Raw genomic sequence first — 15,717 nt, 5'->3', positions numbered from 1 at the left:
CGCCCAAAACAAGCCCAAATCCTTCAAACCCTTACCTTCGCCGCAAGCCCATTCCCATGATAATTAACAATATCAGCGTAATTCTTAACCCGCACACCAACCTTAGCAACAGCATCCAACACCAACTCCTGCCCAAGAGCCTTACGCAAGGCATCATATCCAACTCCGCCTAATACTAGGTCAACAGGTAACCGAGGTGAATGGGAAATGCCTGGCGGGACATCGAATGATCGGTGGTAGTTGATGTGGCCGACTGGTTCATCGCCGTCATAATATGCTGTTGCATCCATTGACGTGATGGTGATACTGGTCTCGACTGAGGGGGAGAACACGGTGAATTCAGCTGTAGAAGAGAAAAAGTGGAGCTATGAAGGCATGTCAGTATTGCGGTGTATGTAAAATTTGATGCAAAAGTAGTACATACTGTGGCTTCCTGTATAAAACGCGGAGGTTTATCGTCGTCATCATCCTCGTCGCCTGGCGCTCGAGGCATTGACATGTGTGGAACAGGAACTTCGAACGAGAAGACTGAAAGAGCTTTACCCAGGTCTGGAAGCGTAGGGAAAGTCCCTTCGTGGGTTTTTATGCTCAAAGTCATATGGGCTCCTGGGCCGAGTCAGTAAACCATTCTTTCATATCTCCTATGGAGATCCCACCTGATATGTACGACGAAACAAATTTCCGCCCAGCTTCTACACCAGCTTCACCGCCGTTGCTGAATGGATCCCACGTCATCTGGATCGAGACATTGGTGTTGTTCCCAGGGACTACTGATAGATTGCGGGCGAAAACATGGGCTATAGCCGTATCGTTGAATAGCATCTCAACATCAAAGAATGGAATAGTCGCAGAATAGTTGGTTGGGTTCGTAAAGTTCATTCGAACAGATACGTCCAAAGAAGTTTCAGTGGTATCGCCCAATTCCATCGACGCGATGGTGGGATTGATTTGGCCAATAGAATTCCCAGCCGGAACTATGAGGATGTCAATCAATTGAACACCAGATACGCTGCCTCAATTTATACTATTCTAGTTCACGAAGATAATGAAAACATACTGTTAACGGGCACGTTTCCTTCTCCCGGAATCCCGTGCACGGCGAAGCGACCCAATCCCGTCTCGACCTTCGCATCTACGGTAGCAGCAACATGCAGGATGACTCCCGTGCTACCAAAAAGCATCTCTTGAACAACCTGCGCTAGCAGATCGTTGTCCGTTACTTGTAATGGGGCGTCCTTGATGGGGAACTCCACAAGTAGCGCTGAGGAACCATCCTCGAGCTCCACCCTTGTCGAGTTAGCGTCTTGCCATTTGTCAATGTTCAGGACGCCTAGTTCCTCGCCATGATAGTAGACGTTCGTAAGAGCGCGAACGCTTGGGACCTCCACTTGGACATTCATCTCATCCGGCAACCCGATGAGCACCTTTACCAGGGCAGATACTGTGGGCTGCGACTCTGGAGACCCTGGTTCCGCCCATGGATTAGGCAGGGAGAAATGCGTGTCTGTCATGGTAAAGTTCTTCATAAGGTCATCCAGCGGGTTTCCTGCGAAGGGCAGCGGCACGGTAACACTGCGTAGAAGGTCGGCAATCCACGCCGGTGTTGTAGTCGATGGTGAATCTGCACCACGAACGTAAATAGTGGACTGGAGACCTTGTACATAATTTGAGACCAAAAAGTCCAATGGTGAGCCATTTCCTCCCGGGCATGTTTTGGTCAGCTCATCAGGAAGTTGATTGATGAGGCCCTGGGCGTTGATTACAGTTGGTGCATCTGGACGGACTTGTACCTCGGCTGTTTTGGCATCGGCAACCAAGATATAAGGATCGCCAGGCGAGCAATTTGGTACAAAGACTGCAAATTCGAGTGAGGGAATTATAAGAGCAACAGGAGAGTCAATGCCTGCAGATACTTGCACATCCACTGCTAAGGCTCCGTGTGCGGCATCATGCACATTGAGTTTGGTGATGTCTATCGTTGGGAGTGCAGGGAAATCATTTTCTTCTTGACAGTTAGTATGGAGCCCAAATAGGTCAAGTCATGAGACTCCCACCTTCAAATGTGACGGTATCCGTCAAGGTCTGAGTACCGAGGCCTATGAGGCCTGATTTCAAATGCAGGGTTGCCTTGCCTCGCACACTCAAACGTGCTAGCCTTCCTTCTATCCAATCTCTAGCGATTGAATGCAGACCCTTGATGTCTCCCGCAGTCAAGTTGGTCAGGAAATCGACATGGGTCTGATGCCCATTGCGAATGTTGACTTTAATAGATGGCAAATGCGCATTGCCAACGAGAATGTTTCCATACTCTGGGAGGTACACTTTAATATCTGACTCGCCCGTCTCAACCTCTCGGGCAATCCAGGTCATGAAGCGCCCAATGTCACGCATCGACTTGGTCTTCACGCGACCGGCATCCATGACGAAATCGCCTTGGACTCGAGCTCTTATGCCATCTTCTGTCGTAGAATCGATCGAGAGCGCGGTGGGCTTGAAGACTGCTGCTTGTTGAGCGTATTCCTTGACTATTGCCGGTGCAGCAAAGGCAAATATCAGAATCGCCAAGACAGCGGTGGTTAGCGCCACGAGGGATATCACAGTTGGCCACCGCACTCGGCTGCGATTCTTGGGGGCAGGGGCATTGTCATCCACCAACTCTGACTCGGACAGTCTTTGTTCGGTTCCATATGTGACAATGTCGTCGTTGCGACGATGAAGTAATGGTGTTGATTCAGATGATAGTTCAAATGAGCGGCGAGGCTGGTCGGGACGAGTGGCGGTTCCTGACGATGGACCTGGCGAAGGGGACCTAGCCTGCTCGTCCAGCAGTGGCCGACTCTCCTCGTCAGCCATCACGGCCAGGTAATCTATAAGCTAAGAATGACAGTAAAATACGTCTCTCTCACTGTTCAAAGGAAACGTGAGGAGGGGGTGGAGGAGAGAAGAAGGCAGGGCGATGACGATGACGATAAGCTCACGATAACGGAAGTGTGGAGAGATCGGACCTGGACACCTGAGAGTTCAGGCTGCCAGGCGCCCAGGCCAATAGGAAGGGCCGCACATCTCCGGACTTTTTGAGTTATGAGTTGAGTCATTGCGCTTTCCACTTTATTTTGGCTCCGATTCCCGGCCTCCCAATTTCCCTTCCTTCCCTCTCTCTATCTCTCTCTCCCATTGCACGCCGCACACACCAGGCACACACAGCCTCCCCCCTTCCCTTCCAATCTCCCTTCAATCTCAAACCCACAGCCCACCATGGCTAGCGGTCTTACAGCTGCCGCCCGTTATGGCGCCCAAAGTGTAACTCAATTGGCCGGCTCCACCTCTTCCCTGAGTCGAACACTTCAGGCTAATGGACTCCGACGATTTGCCCACCAGACACAAACCTCTCCTGCTACCTCTCCCTTCGCTCCTCGCCATCTCCTCTCCATTGCTGACTTGACACCCGCGGAATTCGCGACTCTGGTGCGCAATGCCCACTCGCACAAGCAGACCATCAAGTCTGGAGCTATCCCGCAAAGCCTGTTGGGGTCTATGTCCGGAAAGACTGTCGCCATGATGTTCAACAAGCGGAGTACCCGTACCCGTGTTTCTACAGAGGCCGCTACCGTCCAAATGGGCGGCCACCCCATGTTCCTGGGCAAGGACGATATTCAGCTCGGCGTGAATGAGTCAGTATACGATACCTCCGTGGTGATCTCCTCCATGGTTTCTTGCATTGTCGCGCGAGTCTCCAAGCACTCTGATGTGGCCGACCTGGCCCAGCACTCTACTGTCCCCGTGATCAATGCCTTGTGCGATTCGTTCCACCCCCTGCAGATCATCGCCGACTTCCTCACTATCTACGAGACCTTCACACCCAAGGCCCACGGCCTCTCCAGTCTTGGTCTGGAAGGCCTGAAGATCGCCTGGGTCGGTGATGCCAACAACGTCCTCTTTGATCTGGCTATTGGTGCCACCAAGATGGGTGTTGATATGGCCGTCGCTACGCCCAAGGGCTACGAAATCCCCGCCGACATGCTGGATATCATCAAGCGCGCCGGCGAGGGTGTCCCCACTCCTGGCAAGCTCACCCAGACCAACGTCCCCGATGAGGCCGTCAAGGATGCCGACATTCTGGTGACCGACACCTGGGTGTCCATGGGCCAGGAGGAGGAGGCCAAGAAGCGCATGAAGGCCTTTGAGGGCTTCCAGATCACGAATGAGATGGCCAAGCGTGGTGGTGCTAAGGAGGGCTGGAAGTTCATGCACTGCCTGCCCCGACACCCTGAGGAGGTTAGCGACGAGGTCTTCTACAGCCCGCGCTCCTTGGTGTTCCCCGAAGCTGAGAACCGTCTGTGGGCGGCTATTTCGGCTCTGGAGGGCTTTGTCGTGAACAAGGGCAAGATTGTGGAGTAAATAAAAGTGATTATACCAGGAGTTGTGCTTGACCCTGCCGGAACAGATTCCAAGCCTGGCGTATCCGGGGATGAATAAACTTTTCGGGATTGTAATTAAATCAGAAAAAAGAAGTTCAATCTATGTGATAAGACAATAAATTAAATCGGAAAGAATATCGTCGTAGTTCGGAATCCACCATTTCTTAGGGTAAGAAGAAGCATAGGGCTGATAACCACCAATGACGAGCCGGATGATTACTTACCGTGATTTAAGGTTCGGCTGACTCGGCATTCCAATCTTCACTCACGTTACCTGAGTCGGCTTTCCGGTCAGTCGCTGACTAAGATGACTCCATCCGACAGCAGTGGGGCCTTCGGATGCTGGACGCCACCTAAATGGCGGGGCTTCCGATCCATTATGTGTATGCAGGCTGCAAGCCCGTTGAGGCTACTCGGTGTTTCGCAGGGACGAGGATCAAACGAGGAATACTGTTAGAATGGAGATGATAGTGAGCTGATAATCAGTTTGGTTGACATAGCTTAGTATCTTTGGCAGCTCATCCAATATACTTAGAGATGAGCGCAGTAGTCTTATAGCCCAGAAGTGATGTATTTTGCTGACATGAGTACCGAGTACATAGTCAGCACCTACTGTAACTACTGATCTCAACCTAGCTAAGACCCCAACAAATCGCAGAAATTACCTCATTCCTAATGATACAATTCTCCGTTCGATCGTTCGGATATCCGCAGGCACATAAAGTAGTAGTCCAGACTCGGGAGAACCTGATGGGCTATTATCCCACGTCCAACTCCACGCTCCGAAAAGCCACCTCCAGCTTAGACTGATCGGATCGGTAATCCTCCAGGCGGGGAGATGCCGATATTCCGCCAGACACGCTTGATTTATATAGCTCGCTCGAGGGGCATTCATCACCCCTCTTCACACATTGTACATTCACATTTGCATTGACATCCTCTTTGCTCTTTTCCTATCCGTCCACCTTATTAAAATCATTCCCGCCCCTCCATCTACCCCGCCAAAAATGGGCTTCGAGAACAAGCGCATCGCCATCGTGGGCGGTGGCCTCGGTGGTATGTCATTCCTGAACGCTGCCTTGTACACCGGTCTGAAGAACATCCAGCTCTACGAGCAGGCGCCACAGTTCTCTGAAGTCGGTGCGGGCGTGAATATCACTTCCAATGCCAACCGAGTTCTCGACGCCTTTGGCCTGCAGGAAAGCATGACGCGCAAGTCATCGCGCAAGTTGCCTTGTTATATGGAGTATCACAATTACAAGACTGGCGAGTACCTGGGTCACATTGAAGAATTCTCGCAACCGCCCGCTCGCCTGTTACACCGTGCACACCTGCTGGACTCGCTGAAGGAGCGCGTGCCCGAGTCCTGCCTGAACTTGGGCAAGCATCTCGCGTCGATTGAGCGAAATACTGCGTCTGGGGCTGCGCCGTACACCCTGCGTTTCCAGGATGGCAGCACCGCTGATGCGGATATCGTTATTGGTTGCGATGGTATCAAGTCTAATGTGCGTCGGGACATGGGTCTGGCGGATACACCAAACTACTCTGGCCAGGTGGTGTACCGTGGTTTCGTCGATTACAAGGATCTGCCCGAGGAGACGGCACAGTTGCTTCGGAAGACTGTCAACTTCCGTGGTCCTAAGCGCCATGTCTTGATTTTGCCGATTGGCAATAAGGAGACTGAGAGCCATCGCGCGGCCGTTATTGGGTTTATGTCTGAGACGCTTGACACCTGGGACTCGGAGAGTTGGATGTCGCGGTCGGAGATTTCGAGCTTGCAGGAGCATGTGCGCGACTGGTGCCCGCAGGTGCAGGATATTATTGAGGGTCTGCGTAAGGGTTCTCCCGATGGCCGTATGCTGAAGCAGGCGCTTTATGTTCGTGATCCGTTGGATAAGTGGTACGAGATGAAGAATGGTCAGGAGGGTGCGGGTATCATTCTGTTGGGTGACTCTGCCCACTCCACTCTTCCTCACCAAGGCAAGTCCGATGTATATCCGGACATTTCGATTTCATGACTAACACCATTCCTACAGGTCAAGGCACTTGTATGGCCATTGAGTCGGGCATTGCTCTCGCGACTATCCTCCGTCACTGGAAGAATGATGACCTGGAGGCTGCATTCCAATTCTACCAGAACTTGCGCAAACCCCGAACAGATCGCGTCACACAGACTAGCTACGAAGCTGGCAAGTTGGCTAGCTCTGATTCGCCGGACGCAATGACTAACAACTTCAATCCTGATGCACTGTCTGAGCGGATGAAGTGGATTATGGAGTACAATGTTCTTGAGGACTTGCGGGTCAAGGGGGCTGATGTTTTGGATTTCAATGATTCCCGACTGTGATTCAGCGTGGAGACGTTGCATATGTTGTATATAGTTGAGCCTTTTTTGTAAAAATGGCTTGTTGATGAATATACATGCCATAATTTGATTATCTTCTTTTCGTCTTAAGATCATCTTTAACCTTGGATGTAAACTGTAACGACAGTCCACTAACCAACCGAGTCCAAGCCGAAGCGCACGGCCACTTTCACATGCCACGGGTGCAGTGACTCCGCATTTCCACGGCTGTTCATTCATCTTTGCTTCCTCAACTTTGATCCTCCTAGAGCTCATCAAAAGTCCACCATGGATGTGAGTATCTCGAACTTCAACCTACTAGTCTACCGATTCAATTCCCCAAGTCAATTCTAACAATGCTGTCAACTAGTTCTCCAACTCGGGCGGGTTCCCCTCTCGCCGCTCCTACCCCAATCTAAATCACGTCTCGCTTGCTCCACTCACGCCACGGTTCCCCATCGACGACGACATCGAACCCGAAGACTACTTCAACAGCCGCCACGGCAACAACGACAACAACGATGGCCACGACCACCTCGCCAGCGGTGCCAGAACCCCACCACGAACCTCCTATCTCTCCAGCGTCTCGGTGCCCAGTACACCGCCCATACTCTCACACTCACGCAGCTCATCACGCACCCGCCACGCCCGAAGCAAAAGCTCCACTCGAGCAGCTCTACTGAGCGATACAAATCTACACAGTAAACAAGTCGCACTCGCATTACACCACCATCAAGCTTCGCACAAGAAACAGGCTAGTGCTTCGCACCCGCGACGCCAATTCGGTGATGCCGCCTCCTCCAAGTCCGATGCGGAATGGATGCTTCGCGCAGGAATAGCGCTCGCCTCATCCACCCGCGAAGAAAAAGGCCAGAGCTGGCTCTCCAAGCGCGAGAGTTCAACTAGTCTCGTCGATATGTCCCTCGACGACGCCACGACTCCGCACTCCCATCGCCACCACCACCGCACTAAATCGGGCGCGTCATTGCGCAAGTCTCGCTCGGGGACGTCCACGCCGGGCGGCTATTCCCGTCGTAGCTCGCGATCTCGTGGTGGTAGTCGACGTGGTAGTCGGGCAGGCTTGACTATGACAACCATCCCGCCGCTCTCATCGGCTTCGTCTGTGGCGGCCGGGAAAGCGTCTAGTCCGGGTGTTGGTACTATGAGTCCTGTATCGTGTGGACGGGGCGAAGGATTGGTACCTGATTTTGTGGATGAGAGTATTCGCGCTGAAATGGCGTCTTTGCAGCGGGAGCGAGGCTTCTCGGATGATGAGTCTGAGTTCTGGGATGGTGAGGATGATAATGATTCGGAGTATGACTCGTTTTCGGATGAGGCGCCGGATGAGTTTGATGAGGCGGATCTGCAGCGGCTTACCCGTGAACGTGGGTTTGGGCTGGGGAGTTGGATTGATCGGCTGGTTGAGTGGACGTTGTTCGGGGTCGAGGAGTGGCCGGCTACTGCTCCAGCTCCAGGTTCTACTGCTCCCGCTGCTACGCGGATTGGAACGACTGCGACATCGACGATTGTCACTTTTGAGGAGGCTCCGAATGTTACCGCTGAAGGGGAGAATCGGGCCCATGATACATTGTCATTGGCCTCTGCTGAGGATGATGAAGGTGATACACTCTCTCATACGGATGGCGAGTCCGTTGTTAGTGTTGAGAAGCCTGGTGCTCAAGGTGGATGGGAAGACGCGAGTTGGCTTTTCCGAGTCATGAAGCGTGCTTTGGTATGATCCCCTAGAGAGAGAATGAGATCGTAACTGTGGGTTGTACATAATATTGTTGCTCGAATCTCCTTCCAAAACACACGACGTGAATGGGATATGGCGCTCTGGTTCAATTGGATGATCGCAACTATAACTACAAATCTTTCAGCGGGCGTGCAAGTAGTTGAATTCAAGTCTTTTTTTATTTCAAATAAATTTCACGAGCTAGCTAGCTTGCAACCATTTCTGCTGAGTTCCCCTTCATGGTATATGGGAAGATCCCCTTGCCACCCCCAAGGAGACATGACTAAAGCCTTTGAGTAGATCATCTCAGAGCTCAACTCCGCCCGAGGCGGTTTGGCTCACCCTCAAGGGAGAACGTCTGGCGACTATGCTTGACCGGTTGTGGCTGTGGCGTATAACGATAAAAGTTTGCGCAATCCATGCTGAAGTGGACGAACCAGAAAGTCAAGACCAGGACAAAGAAAACAGGAAAGCGGAAGGGATATACATGATTCCAGAAAGCGCCACAAAGGCAAAAAGAGGGCAAACATGAAAAATAAGGGCAACAGGCCATCCGAAATTTCAAAATGATAAACAAAAGAAATAGAAGATAAGAATAGGAAGCGAGGGAAAGAAAACCGCAAGCGGGAATTCAAGAAGAAGGACGCAGAAGGAAAGAAAAAGCCTCAAGGAGGCATAATTGTGGGTTTGTGAGAGTGCTTAGTTCATTCGAAGATTGGATGACAGGTCGATTCAAGATCAAGCTTGAGATAACACACCCGCATTGGCCTCGAGTATCCCTAAACACAAGTGAAGAAAAAAGAAAGGAAGGAAATGAAAGAAACTTGTCAGGTTATTCGCCTTTGCATACTATAAACGCCATTCTGAGACCTGGGGGATTCTCTAAAGGTCATGCAATAGGGGGTCGTGATCGTGGCATACGTCGAAAATGGCCCGGTCGGGGTGTTGTTAAATATGGGACTGTCGGAGGAGCTTACAACAGAGCCAACGGGGTCGATGCAGCGGATGAAGAGGGGCGACGTGAGCGCATATGGTTGTTATGCAAGGTAGTAGTTAAGTGGTCGTAAAATATTTGGGTTGTTGATGGTTGGACTGCCGGGTCATTCGGCCATGAGTCACTGGGACAATTCCTCTTCATCACCAGGGTCCGACCTTGACAGGTGTGCCCAGGCCATAGGTGCCCGACAGAAGCTGGTCTCGAATGGAGCCCATTTCATTGTTGCCAGCGCCGTGGGACGGCGAGTCCGGTCCGTTCATCCAGCCCAGGCTCAGCCCGAGTTCGTTAACCGCCGCCTGCATCTTTCCAGCCGAGTTCTGGTTGTGCTTGGCCAGCTTCTGGTCCCAACCACCGTATTGCAGCTGAATACCTCCACCTCGCTTTGCCGCCTCCCGAATCACCAGGATCCAAGCTTTGCAAATCTCATCATAGGCCGAGTCCCGCTCGATATTGTTCTGTGGCGTGCTCCAGCGGGGGAGGGCGTGGATGATATCGGTAGCCCCATCGAGGTAGCTCAAGGAAACTGATGGTTGTGACTCATTCGGAGGGAGGAAGTTAGGTGTGAAGTCGCTCAGAGCTTCCAGGAGGTTCGTTAGCGGCTGTCGGACTCGATTGTAGGCGTAGTCGGACTCGGTATTGCCACCCAAAGGGAACGAGGACTGAAGAGCGGCTTGGTAGTTTCGCAGGACCTGCAGGGTAGAGGAGACGCTTGGTCGTGGAGAAGTGTGGGCCACCTCGTCGGCCAGTTGAGGGTGGCGTTCGCACATGGTCCGTACCACCGTCCGTAAGGCATCGGTATCGAGTGTCTCCAGGAGACGAGGTAGAGAAAGAGGTCTGCCGGAAACATTCGGTCGGGAGCGTTTGATGTTTCGGAAAGAAGGGAGCTGGCGAGGAGTAAAGGCTGGCGAGTTGGTGGGAGAGGCAGACATGCGTCCATCATGATCGTTGCCATCGTCGTCGGCTTTCCGCTTTCGGCTGGTGTAGGACGATGAAGGCGTAGACACTGGGAGTCCGGTCAGTATAGGATTTTCACAAAGCATCGTAGGGCATAGAAATCAAGACAAGTCTCCAGGGAGAATATCGTACTTATACGGGAGGGAGAGAATCGAGGGTTCTCGTAGAAATGAGGAGGGACAGGAGGCGTGGCCACCAGACTGTTCATGATGACAGCCGGATGGCGATAGATAGGACCTGGACTAGCAGATCTAGGAACGACTGAAGAATGAATGATAACCACCAAGGAGAGAACCTGGGCAAGAAGAAGGAAAAAAAGAGGTGCCCAAAAAGGGTGAGGTGGGGAGGAGAGAAGGGCAAAGAAGGCAGAGAAGCGGTGGAGAAGAAGAAAGGCGTTGCGGGCGGCAACGCACTCCAGCTGTGCAGGTTTTAAGGTCACTTCTCGACGTTGCAGACGACGGATTTGCCCTGCAAAATTTGGCAATGTAATGAATCAACTAAAATTGATTACTTCATGAGGATTCCTTCCGATAGACTATTTTTTCTACACTATTGAAGGCCCAAATGTTGTTCTCTGCTACAGTAGTCTTACCAGTCAGACGCCGCTCAAGCCTCGTGGTCAGGCGAACAATGCAGCTTTGGCCTGGTCGAGTCTAGTCTATACTCCGGAGGCAAAATGAATGAAAAAATTATGATCATGAAATGCTGGTAATCTTTTTTGACTTCCGAACAAGAAACGCCCATGGATATCGTATTTACAGATAAAGCGACTGAGCAGCCACAATGTCACGGCGGACCTTGGTCAACGCCTCCTCGAACTTACTCTCCAGGTCCTCGCTACCCATCACCTTGGCAGCCTGCGCCATCTGACGCAGACACTCCTCCAGCCGGCGGAAGACACGGATCAAGCTGCCCTCATAGACATCCGTCATACCGCTGCAAGAAAGTTAGTTTGAAATTCGGCTTGAAAAAAAAAAAAAAATCAAAGGGTCACGGCGTGACGAGTACGTACCAGATATCGGCAAAGGACTTTCCATGTGCCCACTCATAGACCACCTCCATCAGCTCCCAGTGGAAGCTCTGAACGTACTCATCCTCATTAACTGCCATTTTGGACTCCTGCGAGACCTTGGCGATGATCCGTGCTTGTGCCTGGATCTCCTTGAGGGGCTTCGCAAGCTCATCCTTGCTCAAAGGCGCGGCCTCCTTGACCTTCTCCTCAAACACGAAGACACTGACGGCAGCAGCCACCTGTTCGGGAGTGAGATTGTTGAAGAAACCGTTGAAAAGCAACTCAGACAGCATCAGTTCATCACCGGTACTAATCTCACAGGCGACGCGAGCCTTGAGCTGCACCACTTCCGCCTCGTTGATGAAACCAAAGCGGCGAAGCACACGCTTGCGGCACTTCAGTTCGTCAAGTTGCAAAATCGACATGGCATCGCTAATCTGCTTCTTGGCCGACTTGATCTCGTTGCCCAAGTTAATCTTTGCGACGTATTGATCGTATAGCTCTGGTAGTCGCGGCGAGTGGTGCAATGGGTTGCCCAGCAGGCGAGCCTCTAGGACCTCGATTTTCTATATTGTGTTAGGACTCAAACATTCCAAAAAAGCTAAGAAACGCAGACGTAGGCATGAAAACTTACCCGTAGCAATTTCTTGAAGGAATCATCCGTGATCTTCATGTCGTTGACGGGGTCGAGGAGCGGTACACCATCTGGGAATCGCCGTTTGACTTCATCCAAAGACTTCCCCACTCCGATTCGGGCATTATCAGATTTGATGTCCTTCGGAAGGAAGATGCAAACATGTCCGAAGGCATGGATGCAACTCAAAACAACCGGCACGATTGCGAACCGGGACGGTTCTCCCTGTTTAGCCGGTTGAATACCCGATGGAAAGTCTTGGAAGGACTTGGTGCCAACAGTTGGTCCATTGGCAAGCTTCAAAAGGACGTCAACAACCCAAGCCTTATGTGGCTCAATTTCTTCCTTGGAGTCCCTTGCAGGCTTGCGCTGTGAGAGCTTGACTACGGCACCCCATCCGAAATCTTGGCCTTGGTGCATGATCTGGAGCAGACGGCCGGCAACCAGGAAGGGTCGGCAATGGTTCGGATGGGTCATCACGGCACGGACATCATCAGAGAAGGTATCCAACTGCGTGCGCAAATCGTAATATTCCCGGATGGTTCCTTCGTCGGGGATGACCATGTTTGCCTTCTTCCCCTCCAATTCACGAAGTGAGTTTTCCAAAGTATTGATGTTGCCTGTGTTCTGGAACTGTTTGAAACACCTCTCAAGCATAAACTCTGGGGAAATACCCTCCACTCTCATAAGGTTGAGAATCATATTGTATCCAAGGTGGAAGGCGGAGTTCAACCGGTCTTGCTCACCACGAACAATCTCCTTGGCAACTGCAGGATCCATTTCTTCACCAACCATCATGATGACAATACCACGATCATCAAGACCTCTTCGACCAGCTCGTCCAGACATCTGAATGAACTCGGATGGAGTAACCCAGCGCTGGCTGGTGCCATCGAATTTGCGAACACTGGTGAATACAACAGTCTTGGCAGGCATGTTCAGGCCGATGGAGAATGTCTCAGTAGCAAAGAGGACCTTGATGAGACCTTCTTGGAAGAGAATCTCGATAGTCTCCTTGAGAATAGGAAGAAGACCAGAGTGATGAACACCCACACCTCGTCGGAGGAGGGGCAGGAGATTGATAATCTGGGGCAGATTCCGGTCTTCGGGAGACAACATCTCCATGGCACTGTCGAAGACCTTTTGAACCATCTCCTTCTCAGAATCATCGTTGAATGCCAAGTTCTTCAACTGAAGAGCACCACTTTCGCACTCTCTCTTGCTGAAACTGAAGACGATGACCGGGTTGAGCCGCTTCATGATGATCATTTTCACGATCTTGAAGATATCAGACGGACCTTTCTCGCCACCCTTGTTGAGTGACTTATCCTTGCCCTTGCCTCTGCGCTTGGCCAAGGCGTTCGCCGGATCGTCTCCCTTCTTGTCTGCGATGGAGCCCATAGCTTTCTGGAAGTTCTCCTCTCGGAACACACCGTTCTCATCCACAACCAAATGGATTCCTTCCGCACCAGCAGGATGGAAGTAGTGTTGCAGAGGAGTCGGACGGTAGTTAGTGTAGACAACGTGACAGGGTTGATTGTGCATCTTCACGACCCATTCGGCAAATTGCATGGCGTTGGGGATAGTGGCCGACAGGAAAACGTAATGAACCTTGTCGGGCAGAAGGATGATTGTCTCCTCCCAAACGACACCACGGTTGATGTCGCGCATGTAATGAATCTCGTCGAAAACGACCCATCCGACTTCACGCATGATCTCTGAACCGCGATACAGCATCGACCGAAGAATTTCCGTAGTCATGACGAGACAGGTAGCTGTGGGGTTGATGGTCACATCACCAGTCATGAGGCCAACGTCGCCAAATTCAGCCGCAAATTCACGATACTTTTGGTTGCTCAGAGCCTTGATAGGACTTGTGTAGATGACTCGCTGGTTCCTCTTCAGACTTTGCGCAATAGCGTATTCGGCAACCACAGTCTTTCCGGCACTAGTATGCGCTGAAACCAGGACACTTTCCTCTCTTTGAATCGCATTGACCGCAAGCTGCTGGAAAGGATCGAGTTTGAAGGAGTATGTCTTCGCCAGTTCCTCCGGTTGCTTGTGTTCGGAAAGAGGCACGTAAGGGTAGTCCGGCGGGATCGCAACTTGGTGGCGCACTTGGTGAGACACCTTGATAGAGGTCGCATCTTGGCCGCCTTGCAGGCCAGCAGCTCCGGCAATCTCCTGCTCTTGTTCGGTTTCGAAGGAATCGGCGACAACGGGTTGGGGAGCTTCGTCGAGTCGAAGGCGTTTAGTCTCGGGTTGCCCGTTTTCGGCAGCGGGTGCCTCGGACTCTATAGTGGTTTTCTCAACAACGGGTGCGACTGAAGGTGTCACGTCCTCCATGTCACCTGGTACAATAGCGTCATTCTTCGCATCACCGTTGGCGGCACGCTTCTTGCTCTTGTCTTTCTTATCCTTCTTGGAGCGCCTAGGCGCACCGCCCGAAGGCGTAACGGCCTGAGGCTGATCCTCAAAGACGTCGAAGAGCTCGTCCATCTCCGAAAGTCCAACTTGACGACGAACCACAGACGTTGAGTGGGCAACGAAGAGAAGTCTGGACTTTTTCTTACGCAGAAAATTGAAAGTGCCTAATTAAGAAGGCGGTCTGGCCATAAAATGCGCCTGCCGCCGGCCATTTCAATGTCATGTGATATACTCTTTCTCACGTGATCTTGATCGTCCCATTCCGCACCTTGCGATGTTCGTTCTGGCTCAGTCCGTCCATTCCCGATCGTCCACTCCCTCCACTCTGTACCTCAAGGTAGGTGCTGTCGTGTTGCAATTGACTCTGAAAGCCTTCCAGGAAACTAATCTCGTCATTCAAGATGTACGCCTCCTCCGCTGTCCGCGCCCGACTGGCCACCGTCGCTGCCCGTCGTGGTTTCTCCACCACTCGCGCCCAGCTCGGCAGCCCCTACCACTACGCCGAGGGCCCTCGCTCCAACATCCCCTTCAACCCTCGGACCAAGCACTTCTTCTGGCGCTACTGGGCTTTCATGGGTTGGTGATCCGCAAAATGCCGGGTTGGAGAGACATCAAGACTGACTGAAGACCTATTCTAGTTACTGGATTCGGTGCCCCCTTCGCTATTGCCGGTAAGCTTTCAATTGCTCTTCTATCATACGACCGGAGTTTTAACGAGATATGTCTTCTAGTCTGGCAAACCTACAAGACCAAATAAGCTGCTTTATACGTATTTCCTACGTGTGGGCAGGGCGGCAGACTGCGTGGTGGAAATCTTGAATCGCGGATTACAGCTGCTGAAATACCATGTACAAAGTTAGAGGACAACGTTGAATTTTGATTTTGCCCGAAAATACTCCAATTGTAGCCGTGTAGAGGTGGTGAAGCGTAGCTCCTGAAGACGTTGAAATGTGGATGAAGTCATTGGCTGAGCGGCTGTGGAAAATCAAAAATCTTTGGGTCGTTGATACAAAAGTAGTCTGCTCTCCGAACCACAACCACATCGCATAAAACTGACCAGCGACGCTGAGCTCTTCTAGTTGTCGAGCTTCGGTTCCTGATATTGCGGGGATTTTTTTTTACCCTTGCTTCAAGCTGTCCTCCATCACACCGTCTTATGGCGGGGTAGAATTGAGGAAGCGATAGACGAAAAAAAA

At 51.7% G+C, this 15,717-nt stretch overlaps 7 protein-coding genes across 7 annotated transcripts; 4 read left to right on the top strand and 3 right to left on the bottom strand.

Moving 5' to 3' along the window:
• Window positions 1–23: 23 nt before the first annotated feature.
• Window positions 24–2,853, bottom strand: N7473_005520 (uncharacterized protein; the record flags this gene model as incomplete). The annotated part of the gene is made up of 5 exons (XM_057151460.1): window positions 24–365; window positions 425–606; window positions 657–974; window positions 1,058–2,002; window positions 2,055–2,853. 5 exons carry the CDS (start codon window positions 2,851–2,853, stop codon window positions 24–26), a joined length of 2,586 nt encoding a protein of 861 aa, XP_057009265.1.
• A 402-nt stretch (window positions 2,854–3,255) lies between these two features.
• On the top strand, window positions 3,256–4,398 carry argB (ornithine carbamoyltransferase; the record flags this gene model as incomplete). Its single annotated transcript, XM_057151459.1, has 1 exon — window positions 3,256–4,398. The coding sequence occupies one exon, from the start codon at window positions 3,256–3,258 to the stop codon at window positions 4,396–4,398; it is 1,143 nt and encodes a 380-aa protein (XP_057009264.1).
• A 1,027-nt stretch (window positions 4,399–5,425) lies between these two features.
• Window positions 5,426–6,765, top strand: N7473_005518 (uncharacterized protein; the record flags this gene model as incomplete). The annotated part of the gene is made up of 2 exons (XM_057151458.1): window positions 5,426–6,398; window positions 6,455–6,765. The coding sequence occupies 2 exons, from the start codon at window positions 5,426–5,428 to the stop codon at window positions 6,763–6,765; spliced, it is 1,284 nt and encodes a 427-aa protein (XP_057009263.1).
• Window positions 6,766–7,050: 285 nt separating this feature from the next.
• Window positions 7,051–8,500, top strand: N7473_005517 (DUF3984 domain-containing protein; the record flags this gene model as incomplete). Its single annotated transcript, XM_057151457.1, has 2 exons — window positions 7,051–7,056; window positions 7,133–8,500. 2 exons carry the CDS (start codon window positions 7,051–7,053, stop codon window positions 8,498–8,500), a joined length of 1,374 nt encoding a protein of 457 aa, XP_057009262.1.
• A 1,134-nt stretch (window positions 8,501–9,634) lies between these two features.
• Window positions 9,635–10,656, bottom strand: N7473_005516 (cut8/STS1 family protein; the record flags this gene model as incomplete). The annotated part of the gene is made up of 2 exons (XM_057151456.1): window positions 9,635–10,497; window positions 10,581–10,656. The coding sequence occupies 2 exons, from the start codon at window positions 10,654–10,656 to the stop codon at window positions 9,635–9,637; spliced, it is 939 nt and encodes a 312-aa protein (XP_057009261.1).
• A 547-nt stretch (window positions 10,657–11,203) lies between these two features.
• N7473_005515 (ATP-dependent RNA helicase MTR4) lies at window positions 11,204–14,593 on the bottom strand (the record flags this gene model as incomplete). The annotated part of the gene is made up of 3 exons (XM_057151455.1): window positions 11,204–11,384; window positions 11,461–12,026; window positions 12,095–14,593. The coding sequence occupies 3 exons, from the start codon at window positions 14,591–14,593 to the stop codon at window positions 11,204–11,206; spliced, it is 3,246 nt and encodes a 1,081-aa protein (XP_057009260.1).
• A 202-nt stretch (window positions 14,594–14,795) lies between these two features.
• On the top strand, window positions 14,796–15,278 carry N7473_005514 (cytochrome c oxidase VIIc family protein; the record flags this gene model as incomplete). Its single annotated transcript, XM_057151454.1, has 4 exons — window positions 14,796–14,858; window positions 14,923–15,097; window positions 15,160–15,192; window positions 15,253–15,278. 4 exons carry the CDS (start codon window positions 14,796–14,798, stop codon window positions 15,276–15,278), a joined length of 297 nt encoding a protein of 98 aa, XP_057009259.1.
• Between the last annotated feature and the right edge of the window lie 439 nt (window positions 15,279–15,717).

Source organism: Penicillium subrubescens, assembly GCF_028828155.1.
Source record: "Penicillium subrubescens strain IBT 31985 chromosome Unknown utg000004l_segment0_segment0, whole genome shotgun sequence".
Classification (NCBI taxonomy): domain Eukaryota; kingdom Fungi; phylum Ascomycota; class Eurotiomycetes; order Eurotiales; family Aspergillaceae; genus Penicillium; species Penicillium subrubescens.
The sequence above is the reverse complement of the archived record's forward strand: the minus strand, read 5'-3'. Positions and strand labels throughout refer to the sequence as shown.